Source organism: Parus major, chromosome 11 (assembly GCF_001522545.3).
Source record: "Parus major isolate Abel chromosome 11, Parus_major1.1, whole genome shotgun sequence".
Taxonomy (NCBI): domain Eukaryota; kingdom Metazoa; phylum Chordata; class Aves; order Passeriformes; family Paridae; genus Parus; species Parus major.
Genome location: NC_031780.1, coordinates 13,362,701 through 13,384,905, shown reverse-complemented (window position 1 = coordinate 13,384,905; position 22,205 = coordinate 13,362,701). Strand labels below are relative to the sequence as shown.

The 22,205-nt window shown below is 37.3% G+C and overlaps 1 protein-coding gene across 1 annotated transcript in view; it reads right to left on the bottom strand.

The window, feature by feature from the left end:
- ITFG1 (integrin alpha FG-GAP repeat containing 1) overlaps positions 1-22,205 on the bottom strand; it is a 72,914-nt gene that overhangs the window by 33,112 nt on the left and 17,597 nt on the right. Inside the window, exons 7-9 of the mRNA XM_015639713.3 lie at positions 17,337-17,398; positions 15,349-15,433; positions 3,734-3,828 (exon numbers count right to left, since the gene is read on the bottom strand). Coding sequence (XP_015495199.1) covers positions 3,734-3,828; positions 15,349-15,433; positions 17,337-17,398 — 242 coding nt within the window. The remainder of the gene's footprint in view (positions 1-3,733; positions 3,829-15,348; positions 15,434-17,336; positions 17,399-22,205) is intronic.

The window sequence follows — 22,205 nt, the reverse complement described above, 5'->3', positions numbered from 1 at the left end:
GAATAAGGAAAAACTTCTGACATTGACTGACTGCAGCTGATAATCGATGCTGTCACCTCCCTCTCTAGCCTAGAGAATGACACCGGGGTTTGCTGTAGGATTCACCGCTGTGTTCCACTTCAGACCTGCTCCATTTCCAAGAGGAATAAAGCTATAACCTTTCTATTGTACGCAGAAAGGTTATAAGAATCATCAAGCCCACAAAGAAACTCTCAGATGAAGGGACTGAAATAATAGTATTTGCCTCAGGAAACAAATGAAAAATCATACTGAATACTTGGCAAAATTAAAGAAGAATTAGTCATCTCTAAGAATATCACAGTATCTAGAGTTCCACATTAAACAGTACCAAGGACTTTAAAACATTTCTCAGATTAGACTGTAGCTATTGCAGGTGAATTTAAAGGAGTCTGAGGTGTCCTAACACCTGCCACAATCTGAAACAGCATATCGGATTCCACTTGGATCTGACAGCAATTCTGCTGTTGCTATGGAAACTTTCACATTCCTTTAAAACCTTAGGAGGTCTGTATCTCCTTAAGCCACTCGTGTGTATTTTGTTGGCCTTTACTTCTGCTCCACCATCCGAAAGAAAAAAATCTGAGATATTTCTAACACTTAACCCCAACCAGCATCACACAAAATTAAAACCTATGATGAAAGGCTATCCTTGAAATAATTCTCCTAGCTTGCCCAGGCTTTCCAGTAGCCATCCAATTGGGCCAAAGACATAATGAGAAATATCCTGGCAGACAGGATCTTACTGGAACAACTCCAGTTCTTCCTGACATGCCACTGACTGCCTCTCCTCAGTGTAAGTTTTAGAGGCACTAATTGTACAGATGTGTATTTCTGACTGTTATGCATTTCATCCCAAATCATCACATGCTACCATGGAACTGCAGTAACTGTTTCTTATTTGGTTTTATCTAATGCTATAGCAAACAAGCAGGAAGGACAGAACCAGCCCCAGTAGGCAAAGTATTTTTTATAAGACTATCATCTCATTTGAGATCTTTCAGATTCAAGATCGGTTTCTTTAAAAAAATAATGAAATTCTGAAAACAAGAATTTGTTGCTACACCCTTAACTAAAAAATAAGCCACAAAACCCTATAGCAAAAACTGAAAAAAGACAATGGAGATATGGAGTGTTCTATTTTTTCAATAATAGACCTGCAATTTCTCAGTTTCCCACAGGCTCCCTATAATCCTTAATTACATTCCTGTTCCACAAGGGATACCATCCCCTTGTCGAAACACTAAACATTCTCCACTACAAGGGCTCCTTATTATTTCCCTCAAAATGTAAAGTGATTAGTAAGCAGAATCTATTCCAGTCTGTTGCCACAAAGTTTATGTTTATGATTTCTCATGAAGAGTAACCTATTTAGTCAAAGCTTGTCATGTGACCTCACACTGACCAAATTCAGTGAAATGAAACATTTTACTTCCAAATAAATCTAAGAATTGACATACTTGAATAGATTTTTACTTGAAGGAAGCATTCAACACATGGGAAAAGTTGCAGACATATGCATACTGAATTTTCACTGTTTCAGAACAGAAAAGAGAAAAAGTTTCAAAAGAAAAAAGCTCCATCACCTCCAGATGAATACAAGAAAAGAGTATTCTTTAAAAGGTTAGACCAGAGCAAGTCATTATTGCATGCCATTTGATACCATCATTTTTAATTAAAGTCATTCTAAAAATAGGGAGGGAAACTTGCTTTAAAGTTTCTAGGTAAGTCCAAGTACTTTTTTTTTTAGCAGGGTGAGAATCTCTTGGATTCTTTGCTGTTTAAAATAAAGGGGCAATATTTAACTGCTAATTTTTATCTCAAAAGTCATTATCTTGGAAATTATTTTCAAATAAGTAGTTTATTCCTATCAAAAAAATTAACTTATGAAGCAAGATAAAAACTGGCTGGAGCATTCAATGTTTCTTCAAAGCAGGTTACAATAACAGACTATCTTGAAAAAATTCTAATACTATGCAAACTGACCCAGACCTTCCTCTGCCACTACTGCACCACTTCCTTTTGGGAACATATCCTGAACAACAGGATCCTCAGACCCCACACACAAGGACAAAGAACCACTTTCCTCTCAGTGGTTCTAGCTGTTTGTGCGGAGTTCACTTCCTACAGTGAAATTACTTTAATTCAGAATGATTGTCTCAAATTTACATGAGGAGCAAAACTCAAATGCCCTTTAATTCTTATATTATCCAGAGTGAGGAAGTAAACTGAGAGCTGAAGTGCAGCTGTCCTCTCCCCTGTTCCAGCACGTGGCCACAGCCTGGTTCTCCCTGGAGCAGAAGCAATGCAAGGATCACAAACTGAGATCCACCTGCTTTGTGCAAAGGCTCTGACCCATAACTCAAACTCTGCTGTACCCCTGTGCATCCACTGGCTGTGTTCTGTGTTTACAGGGGATGAATGTAAAAAAAAATAAATCCAAAGCAAAAGAAGACACCGACAACCCACAACCAACCGAACAGCATGCACAGGAAAATGGGACTTCTGAGAACAGAGCTGCTGAGCTCAGAAGGCTAAAAGCTATAAATTACCAAATTTAGAGTTACTCTTTCACACTCTGATGTCATGTTCCATCCCAGTCATTCCCCCTGTACTGACTGAGAGCTATGTGCTTTCCTTTCCTACAGAATGATTTTCCTCACTAGTAGGCTACAGCCTGTGTTCTATAAATTTTGATTCTTTAAATGAGAAAATCTACACTCTAAACTTGGGCTACAGACTGTAACAAGTTCAGCTATAAATTCTGAGTTATAGATCAGGAAGGGTACTACTTTTAGCACAAAATTCAACTTAAAACTTTTCAGTGAGGAAATAATCAGTAATTCATAAAATGGTTAGCAACATGTATGGCACACATTGTAATCGTCTCTGAGTACCCACCAGTGGGTTTTGCTGTCAGCACTTTATATGTCACCTTGGCCTTCAGGTTCACACTGCTAAATATGAATTTAGTAAAACATTTATTAAGTCATCCAACAAACATCTGGTTAATTTACTCTATGCTGCAACTATATTATAAATCAGGGCACTGTAAATACTTAAATCAGATGATCACATACTTAAATAAATGAACATATAATAATCTATTCCAAGAATTATAACCATGTCTTTGAAAGGCAGTAGTGTCATGAACAAACAGTTAACAGAAACTCAGCCCTGAAGACACAGCCTAAAAAAGTGTTCTGTAGCAACTGGAAATTTACTTCATTAATAACAAACAAAGACAAAGTAGAAATTAGGGGTAAGAGGTGTGGGCTGGTTCACCTTGATATATGTGTCTGTGTGTGTGTGTGTATATATATATTTACTCTAAAATATTTCCCTAAGTTAAACTAAACAAGCTCATTTGAATTAGATTTTTTTCCAGCTCTTAGCACAAACCTTGTTTTTTTCATCTCATGCTGGGCCAGTTATGGTGCTTTGAATGCAGTGTTTTGCAATCAAGAAAGTGACTCTTCAGGAGCATCCATCACTTCCTTGAGTAGAATTATCCATTATAAAGAATTCTAGGAATCTCTTCCACTAAATCCATATTTTTTTCAGATAGGGAACACACAAGTAAATACATAAAAATCTCTTGTATTCTATAATTGCAGGTGAGGAGGTTTCTTTTCTTTCCTGAAAAACGTATATTTCATATAATTTCATAAGCACAGTATTTTGCTTTGTCTTTGCTATTCCCAATTCACATTACCATGTCCAATCCCAGCTTGGTTAGGTAGATGGCACTTTTTTGACATGTTTCATCTTCACAGACTGGTAATAAATGTTCACTTTGTCCATCCCCATCTGTCAAAGAGAAAAAAAGCCTGTCAGCTTTGTATCTGCAAAATCAGAGACCCTGTTTACATGAAATAATCAGCTGTGAATAATTTACCCCTTTTTTAAATGTGAAAATGTTACATGAGATAAACTACACCCACTCAAAATGTTTAACCTAATAATATAATTTGGATCTTTTGTTTGAAGATTGCCTTTGCTAATATATTTTCATTCTCACCCGTAATATTCAGAGTTTGAAATTTTACTGACATACTGAGAAGAGTAAGTCCTTAGTAATTTAATCAGTCCCTGTGTTCAGTTAGGAAAAAAATTACCTTTAATAGCAATCCACCATTAAAAGTTCACCATAAAAACTTATTTAATTTTCTGAACTAGTTTTAAACTCTTGTGCTGTCAGCAAGATTTTAAGAAGAGTCATGAGTTCACATGTAATGTCTTAATCTGTACTTAACACAAGAAACAACACTGGAGAGTTGATTAACACAATGGCTAATAAATCCCAGGCTTACAGAATTAGGTAAATTTGAGTAAATTACAGGTTTTCAAAAACGTTCTTTAAGCGCCTTTAATCCATGAATTTCCAAAACCTTTAGTAGAATAATGACCTTTTAATATTTAAACAAGTAATGACTATTTGCATCTGCAGTTCTGACACACAGAGCATAGAGTGGGGAAAAAAGTAATAATTTCCTGTCCATTATCTACTCCAGGAGAAATCTGTGTTGCCATTGTGACCTTGCAGCCCTGCTTTCCTCCCAGGGGCCAGGCCAGCACTGGCAGCCCTGTCTGGGCACAGAGAGAGTGGAACACGAGTGCCAGGGAGCAGCAGCAAGAGCTGCTGCATCGAGAACCTGCGCTGCAGATCCCCAGCAGAACCAAACCCAGCTTGCCACAGACACAGTACCCTCAACTCAGATTTCAGGGAATCAAATTCTCCAGGCTATGGAATCAAAGCTCAGAGTGTAATAAAAACATTCACCTTTTCAACTTGCCCCTTAGCCCACGCAATTCTGAGGAGCTGGGTATTTCATTTGAGAGAACCACAGTGCTCACTGTGAGCACTGAAATACAGAGAGGTCCTCATCTGGCATGTTAATTACTTGAATTGTTTCTGCCCTGGATTCTATATTACACCTATCAAATACTGCAGGTTACAGCCACAAACATCCTCTCAGCCTGGCTCCCTGACAGCTGCTAGGTTATCCCACAATAAATGACATTTCTACTGGTCTGATGTTTCAGAAATGCAGCTTATGAACGTGCCACAAAATAGATTTCTGTATGAACCACGAAGACACAGAGAGCACCAAGGGGTCTCAGGCACACCTACTGCTTGGGTTTGCAGAAATCCAACCAGCTTATTTAGGTAAGTGGATTTTGTAAAACTGCTTGATGAAATCTCCTGAGCTAAGATGCAAAAACCAGATCATTTCCCTGTCACTGAACCCCTTACTAATTTTCCAGTCCAGTACTGGCCACAGCCCAGAAGTCCTGTCATACTTTACCAGCACCACAAGAAAGGCTTTCTCAGCCTGCCAGCCTATACTTCTGTGAGCTGAACCTCTTTTTGGGGGTTTGTACATCTACATCTGTGCAGTTGCATTTTCTGGGTCCCTCCCTTATTTCATCAGGAAGCTGGGAGATGGAAAGGAGGGTTATAAGGGGAGGAGGAGTGATGAAAATATCAGCCTTCCCCAAATATCTCCAAGTGATAAAGCCAAACTTTTAGTGGCTTCCTACATCCCATCTGCCTCATGAATTACTTTACCTCACCACCAAACCCCTCCCAAATCCTCATGGCAGCTCTCTTCTGCAGGATAGAGAATTTAGGATGTGAAATAGCCTAGGTGATAGAAATTCAGTAAGTTCACATCTCAAGAGATGGGAAAGGGAACTGAACTGGGAAATCAAAACAGCAACTATTGAATCTAACCATCTGAAATCAGCACCAACTTCTGAAGGTGTTTGTTTTCCTTCTGCATCATTCAGCAACAATTAAAATATTACTATCTTGAATCTTTGCTTGCATCAACAGATTAAAATACTGTTGGACTACAGTTTTTTTCTAACTTAAATGGAAAAAAAATGTTCAATTTGCAAAATATAAACCATGGGAATATCGAAGGATTTGCTAAAATTGAATTAAGTTGCAGAGATATAAAGTTTTCTGACTATAAAATGTAAATTAAGCTCTAATATTTTAATCACATTTCTACAAAAGTTTCAGTCTGAAGTGATTTTAGAAGATTTTCAATAACACACAAGGACAAAGAACCACCTTCCTCTGATTTAGAAAGGGACAAGAACAAGGATGTTCTCATTTTAAATTATGCTATGGAACAGAGTAGAATATAAAATGTTTGATTCTACTTATACTGCAAACATTCATCTTGTTATGCCAATAACTCAGTTTGATAGTGTGGGTTCAGAGTAGTTCAGAGTAGGGCAGGACATTGATGAAGACACCCACAGAGCTTTGAGGACAGGAAGGACAGAATTGGCACATAATTGACCCAAAGCCATCACCTTACACGTGAAGATGTTGTAGATAAATTACAAGCTCAAGACTTGATTAAAATATTCAGTATGATCAAAGAATGAATAAATGCAAATATGTATCAAACACCACACCTTTGTCCCTGCAAACTGAAAACACTATGATACATATTTCATACTGGAAGGCCAGAGTTTCCTCAATTCCTTTGACCAGAAGATAAATGTCCATTTACATAATTTCTCTTACAGGATTGTGCTTCCAGCTGCAATTTCTCTTTAATTCTGTGTAACAGATATTTAAGAATCCAGTAGTTAAAAAAAAAAAAAAGTTTAAGAGAAAAATCTGTTGAAAACTTACAGCACAGTTTTGAAAAGAAGATTCACTTTAAAAGTAAGTTTTGTCAAAAAATATCCTGAAAACAAGATGAGAGGCCATTCTTAAGCTGCCATATCTCAAATTAGTTTTGTATCCACCTCACGAAAGTTTCTCAGATAGAGATATCCATCCTATGGAGACTGGACTGGTTTGCTTAGATTTTGTTTGGTTTTTATTTTCCTCTTTTTCCTCTTTTACACACTATGCTTGTCTGAATCTAAAGATCATGAAGATGAGATATAAAAACATTAATTCAGCACTTAGAGCAGACGGAACAAATGTTAAACTTAAAAGGCTTCAAGTACAGCTCCAGCATTGAGCATGTAGCTGGAAAGAGGACATCAATGAAACAAGAATATCTTCTGAGTCCACAATTGGTCAAATACTGTATTACAGGAAAGTAGCAATCAAAAGAAGAAAAGCCCAACATTCTTCATCTCTATCATAGTATTACATCTTATTTCTTTTACAGTTTTTATTTCTACAGCATATCTTACAATGCACAGATCCATTTTTTATAACTAGAAATAAAATGTTTCCTGCATTTCTGAAGCTTTTTCAAAGACACTGTGAAACCAACAAATCGATATAGCAGCTATACCAGTTTTGAAAGAAGTATTTCCTTCTTCATCTTTACATGATTCTACCTTGGAAGCACCTGCTGGAATGCAAACTACTGACCTTGAAGAGCACACAAAAAACACCCCCAGCAGTTGCTAACTTAAGAGCTTTAACTCACTAACAACAAATTCACCTTGGACCCAAGAAACACTTCCTACCTTCATGCCTGCTTTCAATCTCAATGTAAATAAACATCCTTCAGTTTTAATCTCTGATCTTGAAGTTAAATTTCTCCACAAAGGAAGACAGAAATTCAAAGGAGTATCATTAGCAAAACTGATCAGTGTAATTAGGGATTCACAGGTGACAAAACATGCATTGGTGACAACAGCTGGATGAACCCATCACACCTACGCTGGTTTCAAGTAATTGTGAAAAATACCTTGCATAACATGTCTTTAATAATCTCCTTCAGCCTAGGTATACCTAGGAAACCTGTGTCTGGAGACCCTCTGTAATCTTCACTCAGTTCCTGGGTCTCCTACTCTTTCTGTCACTTTCATTTAAAAATGAAATCTCATTCCAAACTGGTGGAAGTCTTATTTGTCATTCTGCAGCATTTGTAGCAGTAGGTGTGCCCAAAACTCCAGACTCCAAATGTCCTGTGCAAGTCCCAGTCAGCTTGGAGCACCTTTGACACAGAAGCAGAAACTCAACTGTTAATGAGCAAGTTCTCAACACACAATTCTGGCTTGACTATGATACAGCAAAACTCCGTGGTTAATAAAGATCAGATTTTGTAGGCAGTGGAAAGGGCTAGAAAAAGAACAGTCCCACGTACTCATCACCTGCAAACGTGTAGTTATGTCTAAATATGTAAAGACAAAATTAGAAATCTTATTCCATCTAGGAATCATGTGAGAATCATTACCTACAACTGTATTTCAAACAAAAGCCATGGACACAGAGCCTTCTTTCTGACACCCTGCCCATGTTTGCTAAGTGCTGGCAGCCCAGTCTATCCCAAAGGCACTGTGCAGGTCCCTGGGAGCACACCTTGCACTGAGAGGCTATGTGAGAGACATTGCTGAGCTTTGACATTAATTGTGAATGTTCACACTTGCAAAAAACACAGCTCAAGTGTTTTCAATCTGTTCTAAAAGTAAATTTGAATGGGAGAGAGCAGAAAAAAACTTGCCAATCAGCTTAACCACAACACAATGTTATTAGAATTGTGAGATGCTCCAAAAGCAATACTGAGGTACTGCAGCCTGAGAAAACATTTTAAACTGAATTCACAAATAGCAAATGGTCAAAGCAGTCCCACACAAGAAACTTCTTCCCAAACCCAGAGGTATAAGAGGTGCTTGTAAAACTAACACACTTGTAATTTACTTAGCATGAGTAAACCTAGGTAAAAGATAATCCCAAGGTTCAAATTCCTTTACAAACATAGAAAAAAGGTGTCACAAAAGTGCTCTTTTGCAACCAGGATCAAGGATGATTGGATTCATGCTTGTGCAGCGTACTTTCCAACATGGGCTTTGAAAAGAAAATGGCACCTGAAGAAATGACAAGTTCTGTGATCACTCACTCCAAAACTGTTTTATAATACAGCATGATAAAGTTATAGCTATGAAGAGCAAGACAGCTTTTGGTGGGTGTATGATCTAAACCTTTTTAATTTAAATGCTCTGTACTTCTGCTGCAGTGCAATTTTACTTCTGCTCCTTTAAAAACAAAAATTGAATCAACTTTTTGGGGTTATTCTGAGATCACAGACTGATCACTGTAACTTATTACAGTTCTGTTAAATAGAAAAGAAATTGTTTTCTAGCAAGTTGGAGGTCAGACTTGATGATTTGTAGAGATCCTTTCTAATCCTACCATCAGGTGAAACAGAAATATGTTAACTATAAGCTAAGAAAGTCAATTTTCATAATTCTGAACATAAGAACCTTCATATACCACAAAGTTCTCATTCATACATCTCTTCCTCTCGTCTTTGCCCAGTTCTCAGTATCCTCTCTCATGAGTCCTCAATTTACAGTTCTAAAGAACAATAAGAGGATAAAGAAGAAAAAAGCCTTTTTAGGGTTGTACTATAGCAATATCCTTCTGGGGCAAGAAGCCTTCAATAAGTACAACTGAGTTTGATATTCAAATAAAATAAAGGTTTGTTTGAAAGCTGATTATCTTAAATTTATCTTCTCAAGTAATTAATTCATTAGAATTCTTTTGTCACTCTCTGCCTTTAGGTGCTCAGTGAGATGGTCATGACAGACAGTTATAATAAATTACTAAGATAATTACACATTATTAAAACAATCAATGTCATCTGCCTTTAGCAAATGTGAATCATAACTTCAAAAAACCAATGCAAAGAGCTTTTACAGATGATTCAAAATTCTGTGGACATTAAAGAAATCCTCATAACCCACTCCTTCACACTAAATCAATTCTGATTTTAAGTCCTGCCAAGGAATCCATATTCACAGCTCCACTGCATAGAAGCACTTTAACACAGTGTGCCAGCAAACTGCACAGTGAGACTTCCAGGCTGCAGCGGAGCCAACAGTGCGGCCTTCTGCCTCCAATGGAAATTCCAAGACTGCCATCCAAGCAGGGAAAAGAAGCTGCATCAAATACAATGTGAACCACCCCCACACCAAACAAAATCATTACAACTCCTGTTGCAGTTTCTGCTGAAAGCTGCTTGTTTCACCTGTTTCATATTAAAACAAACTCCCGAGCCTGGCTGTACATTTGATGCTCTGTGATATTCCACATGTTCAAAGCTCCCATGGCAACAAACCTCTGGGTGCTGCCAAAGGAAGGGATAACAGAAACCGAGGCAAGCCTTTGGTGTAACTGCCTTGGGTCAGCTCAGCCTGGGTCCAGAGCTCCTCTTGTATCAACCATGAGCAGTGCCAAAGATAAATTCAATCCTGCGATGAAGTTGTTCAACAAGGAACAGATAAACAAGTGACACATCCAGCACTCCACCAATTTTATTGCTGGAAAGAAAGCAATGTTCTTATTAATTTACAAGCCCCTTTGACAAAAATTAATATGAAGCAACAGCACTGCTTTTTCCCAGGAGATACTAGAATTTGTCAGCACATCTGAAAGACCTTGGCAAAATATGGGAACTTGATTTTCCCTCCTCAGAAATTGACACTGGAACCACATTTAAAACACTGAGGTATCACTGAAGAGCATTGCTGGTTACAAATTAACAAAGACTCAGCTCCTAAATACACTTACACAGACTCAAAACACATGCATCAATGAAGTGGGTATATCTCTGTGCGATGCTGTTTCAGAAGTGCATCTGTACTAAAATAATCTTCCAGATCTAAATTATCTTGGAAGGCTTCATTTCCATTAACTTCCACACCTTTTCCACCCAAACTGATCACAGTGAACCCAGCTTTCCTCATATGCAGGGCATTTCATGCATAGAAGTACTGTCACCCTACACCTTAAGGTTCTTAGAGAATCCTTTCAATGACTACAGGAGCACTAAATATTTTCACAACATAGTGCTCAAAGGAGAATGGATTTCTTAAGGGGTTATTTACCAAAATGTACCATTAAAATTTCCCTTTGATATATTGCCATTGCGGATGCAACATTCTGAGGGAAAAAAGAAATTCAGATGTTAGAATGAAGTTGACAGACAAAATGAAAAGGTACAAAATCAAAATGCAACTAGAGGCAGAAGAGCAGTGCATTTAAAGCATATTCAGCTACAGGATAATTAAGATATACATAAAAATAAAAAAAAAATAAGAATCTTTATACAAAATGCATTTGGCACAGTGGAATGAAAGGTTGAAAACCCCCCAAAGGTTAGACACTATGTTATCCTGTTTAAACATAATTAACTGGCAATAATGAGCTATCATTTCCTACAAGGAAAGTGATAATTACTACCACATGTCATACAAGTAGTTAACACACATGAAATAGTTCAATTACTTGGTAGGGGGGAGTACAGAGAAGATTCTCTTAGGATTATTAGTTGGACAACTGAATTTTAAATACAAGAAAAAATTGAGTTAAGGTCTCTAAAAGATTTTGATGGAACTTTAACAAACCCAACCCATATTTGTTCAAAAACCAAGTGTGCATAGCAGGGGTGAATGCAAACTTCTTAAGTTAGACAAAAGAAAGGGCAGCAGCTAAGAAATCAAATGGTGACTAAAAAATAAAGGACCAAGTTGGCTAAATGCTACCTAGAGAAATGAAGAGTTGTGCTGCATTTACTTAGGAGGACACCATGATCAAGTTTGATTTCAAAAAGCTATTTTTACTCTCCTTTAAATACAGGCCAAAACAAAGTTTCTTGCCTTAACTAAGCAAAATCAATGACTGATTAATCAAACTTTCACAGTCTCAGTTACCAAAGGATGATCTATCAATCTCTGCTATCCAACTGAACTAATCACAGTAAATAGCAATTATGACACCAGTTTCCTATAGAAATGAATTAATGGATTGAATAATCAGCACAATATCCTGTGTTAATCAGTTCTGACTCACTACTTCCAAAATATGTTATTAATCTTTAAATTAACGAGAAAATAGCAGGTTTTTGTGTCCAAAATATGGTTCACATTCATATAACGCTAAAAAACTTGGTAATTTTCAGAATGTTCCATTGAAATTCCTCAATTTCTTTAAAAATACAACATTTTCCTAGTAATTTAAATGACAATTAATAAAACTCTCTGTATACTAGCAAGTATTTATCAGGATTCTAGACAACATCTATGATTTCCTCTAAAGACAGTTCAAGCAGATCTTATAAAACTCCTCTGCCGGCTCACAGATAACAACAGCGCAGGATTAATCATTTTTGCTATAGCAACCACTGCACTGCAATTACCATAGTGACATGAGAAGAATAGAAAAAGTAATAATGAAGAGCTCTTACTTGTTTGGAGCAATGTGGCAGCTAAGTAAGTGCAGAATTCTCTAGTGCACAACTCTGCTCACCTTAATCAATTGAAATGGCATTTGTAATAGGTGTCAAAAAGCATTTCTGATTTATTTTTAAAAGGGCAATACAAATTTGTCAATTGTTCCCTGTCCTTTGGTCAGATTGATGTACAAATTGCTGCTATCATGTACCAGAGGGGAGTGCTACTCGTTACAGAGGTTCCAACTTAGCCATAAAGTGTAAGGTCTACTCCATTACCATAAATTTATTGATATATACACACATCCTTCTATGCAAATTTCCATTAAAATACACACACACATATATAAAGATAAACATACTGGACTTCCATACATACAAACAACACATTTGCATTATCTTTTTAATGAAAAAAAAAAAATCTTTACTTTTTCAGTACTTCAGGAACACTTGGTACTAAGATTATACCAATATCTGTGACAGTTTCTCATGAGTCACCTAATTGCTGGTTTTTCCAACTCCACTTATCCAAATAATTGATACTTGATAGCTGTTGTTCAACCTGCTTAGCTTTAAGTAAGGAAATCTTACCCCAAATTAGTTGCTTTTGGAAGTTCTCAGTCAGACTCTTATACAAAGCTCCCCCCTTTTTTCAAATAACTGGTAAATACTCATGGCTGGAAAGGGTACTTCAAGTGTAATTTTCAGAAGCAGGAAAGAATATTATAGAAAGTGACCTTTTCAAACAATGCTTCTTTAGCTAAGAGGCAGGTGTGATCAGTAAATCAGAATCCTGCACTGCAGGAGTGCAAGAGGGCACAAGCAGAGAGGTGGGTGTGAGAGGGAAGGCAGCAGCCCAAGTGGCACAGCCCCAAGCTCACGTCTGGAGCTGACACCGCTGCAGAGTCCAACAGGCACAAGGTTAATTCATGAGAAGTGGCAGAGAGAAAGCACAGAGATACAGAACCCTCTGAGACCTTTAGCAAATGGCAAAGCTGGCACATTAGCTGTGAGGTAAGAAAATGTCAAGGAAAGGGAAGAAAAACAGAGGCAGGCAACCCAGAAGTAAGAATGTCAGAGCCTTGTGCCTGTATTTTGAACATTTCTAGTGCCAGTGCCAAGAGGAGGATGCTGTGGCAGAGTGTGAGTGCACAGCATATTCTGCATCACGCACAGCTTGGCAAAACCTGCTGAGGTAGAAGGCAGCACAGCCTTTTAACACATCTCATTTTCCATTTCATTGTGATATTTTGATTTTGTGCAATCAATCAGGCCCCATTACAGATAGCCAAATTATTCCAAACTGCAAGCCATCATAGCTTAACTTCCTTTGACTTACAACAATCATTATTCTGTCATTTTTGAAATGGAAAACTGAAAACAGGAGAGGCTCAAGTCTGACAATCCATTTCTGGTAATGTAACTAGTAGGTCTGTAACTCCAGCTCAGTTGGATGCTCAAAGCCAGCACTTTGAAGCACCTAAACGTAAACAGAAGTAGCACAGTGGGTAAAGGCAGCTGCTGTGATAGAGCAGCATACTCCTGATGGGACATTCTGCCCCTGTCTTCTTGGACTGGTGCAGAACAAATGAATTGGATGATAATCAGCAGTGCAGGGCATTAAACAAAGCTGCTGCAACTCCAGCCCAGCAGCCCCTGGGCCACTGCCCTTCCTCCCAAGCTCAGCTGTACCAAACCTCTGCTCTGCCATAGCACCGCACACTCCATTTAGCCACATGTTCAAAATTTCAGCTTTAACTTTGGAACAGTTCCACTTCTCTTTGCAAAGATATCCTAGGGTTTATTACAGTTCCATTAATTCTATAAATTTCTAAGATTATGATTTATCATTTGGGCTCATTAGCCACCTAACATAGAGATAAAATTATCCTACATTAAGATAGCTTTTCATGTTGCTATTGTTAAAAACGTATAAAAAATTTCTATTTAGTACATATTAAGACACATTATTCAGAACATCAGCTTGGAAAATGATTACAAAAGACCCAGCACACTTAATTTTTTTTTAACTGCAAAAACCATATTATTCTATTCATTCCTTCATGTATTATATAGATAAGTATTCCAACTTGAAGATAAATAGTAAAATATTTTATTAAAACTTTGTCAATGATTTTAGAAAATGGGGTAAACATTTCACAGCAGAGCCTGGGGCATGGTTCAGGCTCTAGCTGACTTCACTGCATGTGGATCTGATCTAAGGACTGTTGCCCATCCAGCAGAGGTGGCTTGCATTCACACACATCAGCCTCAAAAAGCTTGTAAGTGGCAGCACAGAGCAAGTGAGTCACACTCTGGGTCTAAGAAGTTTAAAAATTGTAATTTCCTTTAAAATAAGCTTTTGAAGAAAATGTTGAGACATTCAAAGACAGGCTCAGTCTCACTGTAACAAGTGTGTTGTATAAATACTATAGATTATTTTTTTAAGTTATTTACAGTCAATTATGTCAGTAGAGTCAGGCCTGCAACACTTTTCCTCTGGCTGGAAAATTTTAGTGCATAGAAAGATAGTATTTTTTGCACTACAAAACCAACATGCCCTATTCTCTGTAACATGACAAAAACATTGATAAGCCACAATTGACTGGAAACATTCATTCTAATAGAAAAATACAGGCTTTCACTAACCCTTGCAAAAATAGATTTACATATAAATTAAATTTTTCTCCTGTCCAAAAGCCTTCCAGAATTTTCAATTACAACCATTAAGATTTTACCATGTTCCAGCAATTTTTATTCATGTAATTTATTTCATTTAGTCTTTATTAGTTCATACAAGTGAAGAATTTAGAAACATTTAATCAGATAATGTTTTCTGAACAAGATTAGAGAAAAAATATTAAAATCATGACAAATAAAGTAAATGTCTGATAAAATTAAGTTTGGTGTTGTACCACACCTCAACACAACAAAAATTAGATACATATGAGGCAGAATGTATTTGGATAACCAAAGCTGAATTTGTTAATAATTATTCCCAGACATTTTGAGATTTACAAGTAAACACAAAATATTAAAGAGAAAAAGCAGAGAAGCATAAAAACCCCATTTAGAGCTAAACACCTTTATTTGTTGTTCTGTGTAAAGTAGCTAACCAGAACATGAGAAAGCAACACTTAGGCCAGTGTAAAAGAAGAAAACTCACCAAAATCTGCAAACACGGACTGTCCAACAACTTTGGCACCACTGGGCGCTTCCTTACTTTTTCCAACCTTAGAGAAGTTCCCATCCTAGCAAACAGGACAAAGATGATGGAAAGACTGAATTGCAGAGTAAGTGATAAAAACTGACTTTTGAACCAAAGAAAATACAGATCACTAATGAAGGGCTTTAGCAGGTAAGAGAGAGACACCTCCGCTACAGAAAAAACTGCACTCTTCAAATATTGGGACTGAATTTTTGCACTTCTAATTGTTCCTGGATTCTTGTGGAAATCCATCAATAATAATATTCAGATACAATTTCCATATATTTTGCTGCACTATGAGGAAGAGATTGGAATATTTCAGCAACATTATCTAAGATAATTAAGTGATTATGAATACTACTGTGCATTTTTGCATGTTAACGTGTGATTTTATAGACATATGTAATATATAACAACACACCTGCATAAAAATTAAAAATAGGGTGCTGATTTGCCTTCTAATTAGGAAATAATTAGATTTTCTATTAAGTCTGGCTTAGAACTTGTTTTACTTATCCTTTATTAAAATCTAGGCCTACAGAAAACAGTCCATTATATCATCAGAGAGATAAAAAGTGCCGGATTGTTGTTTATCACAGAACTGGATCACAGCTGGCATAAAGCCATTTTAAAATGTTGAGTTTTTGCAGCCATGGCAGATGAGCCAAGGTCCCCTTCCCCAGTCAATGCCATCAGATCAGGCAGAGTGTCTGCACACAAATGCCCAGCAAGGCATGGAGCCAAAGGCTTGGGATGGAGCAGAGTTATCCATATCCAACATGACTCATGTCATGTTTAGTTTGTAGACTTTAACACAACTCTGGACACAGTTAGTACTGTTTGTACTGCATGTCTGACTATATATCTTTACCTTGACATATAATTTATAATGATTCTGATGAGAAAAATTAAAATCAATGCATTTCCATGCAGTGAAATAGAAGAGGCCCTTAGCTGGCCCTAAGAGCGTATCTTGTATAGGCAAATATATAAAAAGCATTTTATATAGTGCATCAATGAAGGGAATTACATTTTTCTACTAAGAGCATTTTAACAGCTTTTAATGGATCAGTTAAGGTATTTGCAGTTTCATACACATGTCCAAGCATTTTACATGTATGACCTATTTTTCTGGGTTAACTGATTCCAAAGAACAGAATTACTTCTTTCTAAAGATAAGCAAATCAATACAAAATGTATAATGCAGGATTATATTTAGAATGCAAGTCCAAAATTTGTAAGAAAATTAAAAAGAACCCCACTAACAGGAGACAGGAAAAACACTTTGAGTACTTACAAACACTCAATAGCCCATGATTTTTGAAGTCTACCTAAAGCTGGAAATACAGGGCTCATGACTCACTGCTTTCATTACTCTTGCCTGCGAGAAGATGGCCAGGTTATCTCAGACAAAACTCTGTTCTACAGTGACTCACTGTGATGTGATGAACTGATTTTCAAAAACTCATCCCTTAACTAATAAGAAACACATTAAGCACTTTCTATTATCATTAAAAAGTGAACTTACAGCTGTAGTCCTTTTGGATAAGAAAGTACAAAACATGCTCCTGGCTAGGTTAGACAATACAAAAGCAGAATCTCAATAAATAAATAAATATTAATCCATTGATCTATTACTCCTCAACCCTGAATTTCAGTTATGATATTTAGTTAACACAGGACTTGGATTTCCTCAAATGTAACTTACACATATAAGTCAGAAGTGACATTTCAAACCTCTGTGCCAGAAAATCTTACCCAAGACCTGGAATCATGTATCTAACAAAGCTTACTTAAAAAAAAAAAAAAATCTTTCAGCCAGCAAGAATAAAACCAAACTGATCAGTCTTTGTCTATAAATCAACATAAATGTCAGAAGATGACTCTTTGGGGTTTGTAACTTGTCTGTGTTTCAACAGAATGGTTATTTGTGTTTTCTCTCTTACCTTATTTATCCATGTCTCAAACTGAATGCTTTTGGAATTTGGTGATGTGGTAAGGAACAAATCTGTGAAAATATAAGACAAATGAGAAATTTAACAGTAGGCTACACACACAAATATTTGGTCACTTAGTAAAAAGATATAATTTTTACTATATTACCTATATTATAGAAGTTATAAATACATTATATTTCAGTGATATATTAAATAAGAAAGACTAAAAACACAGCCCTCCAAACTATTTTCATGTCTTGCAGTCTTCTATATAAATAAATATCAATAAATAGCAACTAGTCGTTTATTTGGGATATGTTGAATTGAGCAACAGATACACTGTTGATAGAAGAAAAGTAGATGGGGAAATATTTCTGGCTTCCTATACACTAAAATTCTCTCAAACATCAAAACAGTGCAGAATAGAGCTTCAAAGGATTTATCTGGCAAGGCCTAAAGAGGAGCTTATTTACTGCCTTTTCCAAAAGTCTGCAAATTAGGAAAATGGGAAAAAAAATTCTATTAAAAAAAAAAAAAGTGGAGGTTGAGCAATAAAAAAAAATTAAAAATTAAGTTCAGTGTTAAGAAATCTTAAAAAATATTTAAGTAAACTACTCTTTTAGATTTAAGCACTTGTTTTCTTTTTCTTTGTCTCCTCCATCCCTGCAATTTCAACTGCCATTCTTTAAGCTTGAATACAATGGTTACTTTGCAAGAAAAAAAAAAAGAGAATATTAATGCTTTACCCTGAGGTGTTTTACTGAATAAGCAGGTAGATGACTGTCCAGGGAATTTCAAATGGCACAATAAGGGATATTGTCTCCCAGGGAAAAAACCTCAGCAACAAACAGCAACCACAAAACTAGAAACCTCCCCACACCTAACAAGCAAAACCCAAAAAAACCCCACATACACACAATAAATAACAAAGATTTCTCTTCCTCTACAGCTTAAAAGCTCTACCATTTAATTTTATTCCTCTGAACATCTGAAACAGTCATTTCCTTTACAGGACACACATGAAAAGCATGCTAGTGCTTCACTGGAATGAGTGACAGCGATACTTAAAGACTTCTTGAAGGTGAGACAAAATAAATGAAAATAATCTAAAGACAGCATAAATGTAAGTTAGAAAACTTATATATACTTTCAAATATTAACTTTGCATCTAGAAGGAAGCTCGTGCAATACTGCTGATTACTATCACATATAAACCATAAAAATATTTAGATATCCAATACATTCACAGGAAAAGAAAGAGAAACATGAAATAACAGAAACCTTAACTAATTTTCCTACAGGCCAAAATGCCACATTATCTTAAAAAAATATTTTGGAGGTTTAAATAATTATTTCAAGTAGGGTCCCTGCTGTACTTGGTACTGAAATTTGCACTGAGCTCTGGGCTCTGCTGCACACAGGTTATGCTACAAGAGGCTCTCTGAAGAGTGCAACTGAAATAGCAGGGGATGTGCATTTGCTCCCCAGCTGGGGCAGGCTGGGTGACCCTCACAGCCATTCTGTCTGCACTGTAACCTCTCCCCAGCAGCTCCCTGGCTCCATCTCACACTGCAGAGCTGACCTCCCACCTTCACTGCTGAGTCAATCCTCCCTCTGCTGAGTCCTCGTTGCAAGGTGAGATCCTGGGGAGCAGTAAGTCATCATCCCCCTGGTAATGCTGTTTGTACATATCTTGGGACTCTGTCTCAAACTGAGACAAAGTGGCACAGCTGCCAACACCAGACATAACTCACCCAATGTCACCATGCTAGAACTTGCCCCAGCTCCCTCAGCAGAGAGATCAGCTCAGCTCCATTCCCTTCACAGTCTCTGTCACCCTTGGCTGGCCCTGCTCCAGGAGCTCCAGGTCTTTCTGGTATTGAGGAGTCCAGAGCTGGGCACAGCACTCCAGGTGATCCTCACCAGGGCTGAGTAGAGTGGCAGGGTCACCTCCCTGATCTGCTCCAGTGCTCTTCCTAAAGCCCTCCAGGATCCCATAGGTCACAAGGACACAGCCAGCTGTCCACCAGGATGCCCAGGCCCCTTTCAGAGCTGCCCCAACCTGTGCTGGTGGTGTTCCTGCCAGGGCACAGGACCTTGCACTGCCGTTCTCTCCAGCAGCTTAAAGACAATTACATTCAGCAACATTCCTGTTTTGCACTGAACTCCCTCCCCCAAACCAGCTTCCCTTTAAAGTCAGTAAATTACTTTGCTCTCTGTTCCTCTCTGTGTACTCCTCCATCTCCTTTTTCCTAACTCTAGGCACATTACATTATATAGACCAAATGGAACCAACACAACAGAGCAGTTCCAAGGCTGCTCTAATGTCACACTGCACTGGCAAAATGCAAAGGCAGGCTAAGAGAGCAGATAATCTTCTAAAAATAGTGTAGAGGAGCTGGTGCCACACTGCTCCTGTATTAAAGAAACAAGCTGTGATTTCCCACAGGACAACTTAATACAGGTACAGCAACACCACCTCTAGTTCTAGAGCCCTCTGAACCAATTCCACTGGTACCTTATTGCCAGTTGTCCTCCTTTTTATCCTTAAGCCTTCTTAGAAGCTACATGTTTGAAATGTTCATGCATGATTCTGGGATTAAACTCTCTTGCACTGAAACCAAATCAAATCGTTAATATTTACAAATAATTTTCCATTTTGATCAAGAATGTCATACATTTCAAACCAAGCAAAACAAGCACTTCTTTGCAACAGCAGTATAAAAAGGTGATGCAATTTAGACACTAGAAATGACTATTCATAAATTTGTATAGTTCAGAATTACAAGTATTTTCTCCCAAATTTGTGAAAGAAATGTGTAAGAAAAGACAGGTCCTGTCTGGAACAGTGTTCTAGACCAAATCTTAATTCCCAGATGTTACTTGCAACCTCCTTTACTTTCTGACTCTTTCTGGTTTGGTTATGCAAGTTTTTGACTCCAAGAGCTTCTCAGAGAGGAAACAAGTAAGAATCTGTGGACTTTATGAATACGTAACAGCCATAGCAAAGAATCCTTGCAAGCATTTCCTTTGCAAAGGAATGGTGTCCACAACATGTCTCCCACCTCACTGTTACTGCTTTCCATGTCTATTATTACCAAATTTTTAAATATGTAAGAGCTGCAGGAGAGCAGATGGAGCCAACAAATGAATTAATATATGTATGATCAGTACTGGGGTTACACAACAATGAAGGCATATACAGTTCTTTTCTACACTTTTTGTATTACAATACACTAATCATGTTGAAAACTGCAACATTTCTGTTTTGCTTCTGGCTATATCAAGAAAACTCAGCCCCTTTTTCGTACAAGGAATGCCTATCATATTACATATGCTCAGAAAAAGTCACTTGTCTGCAGATATGCTGCACATTCCTTTGGAAGGCAGTTCAGGTGGTAATTTCAGCTCTAAGAAAGAGAACCTATTCCATAAAGATCTCTAAGTTTAAAACGCACAGACAAAATATTGAGGGCTGTTCAAATTCTTGTGACTCTAACAGCAGCATAGTGAGAGATATTTCCAACTTGAGATTATTAAATCAACTAATCTGGAGCTCAACAAGCAATTATTTATAGAATAAAAAGGCGATGGTTTCACCAGACAACAGGTGTGTGAAGGGATGCTAAAAACAACAGGAAGGGGGTACCTGTAAAAGCCCTAGGGTAGTTGTAGATTCTTTAGATATACAAATTCAAATATGAAAGAGGAAGAGGAAAAAAGTCCACTTTTCTGCTGCTACTGCCAGGGAAAGAATATTGAGCTAGCTGGAGGGACCACTAGACTAAGCCTGCAGGGCATTTCTTGCATTCTTAATTTCTGACATGATGCAGCAAAGATAAGGAAAATACTCAATAGTTGGGATGGGGAAAGATCTTGATGTCATATTCAGGCAGATTTCCTGAGATGCATGAGATCTATGGCCTAAGTGAATAGATAGAAGTAAAAAACCAATACTGCCTGAGAGGAAACTTTTCTCCTAAACAAATGCAAAGTTAAGTGTGTTCACATTTAAATACACTTTCCTATTTTGGATTTAACAGCCAGTGATTAACATAAATACAACATAAGTAATTAGAATATTCATCAACAAAATTTAACAGCCTGGGAATATGATAAGGAAACACAGAAGTTACCCAGCATTTTAGATCTGCAACACTGAAAATCAACTGAGACATATACCAGACACTTAATACAGAAGGTATCTGATAATGCTGCAACACAAAACCACCGTGTATTAGCATTTCACTCACAACCTACGCTAAAAAGTAGCCTGGTGAGTGAATTTGGACATTATTTAATTTAACTGGCTTAGTAATAAGATGGTGCTATCCAAGCTCTACTACACCAGATCACCAGTTAACATATATATATATATATATATAAAAATATAACTACTGAATTCAACATTCATTCTTACCAAAAAAAAAGGAAAGAGATTATTAGAATACATGTTTCTGCCTGTTAAAGGGAAGATATTCAAGTACTGTGCTCCTAGCTCCAATAATCTAAAGCTTGTTACAGAGGAACCACAGCACTTCCATCCATCTTTATTTGATAGGATCAGGGAATTTTGACCATCAACATATGGCCCACTGAAGACTGAAAAATCTCTCAGAAAAGCAACATAAAACTTGACTGGCTAGACTGCACTGAGTTTTCTTAGTGTATTTAGAACTATCCTGTATCAATGTCCGAGTCACCCCAGACACAGCCACAAATACTAAAACTGTAATTTGAACACAGCACATCCCATCTTGAGCAAGTTACATTTCTGGCAGTGTTTGTGCAATGTATCTAACTAATACTGTCCACAGTGGCCCATCTCGGGCAGCAAGAGCATGGCATTTGTGCCATGGGGCTTGGGAACCAGAAACC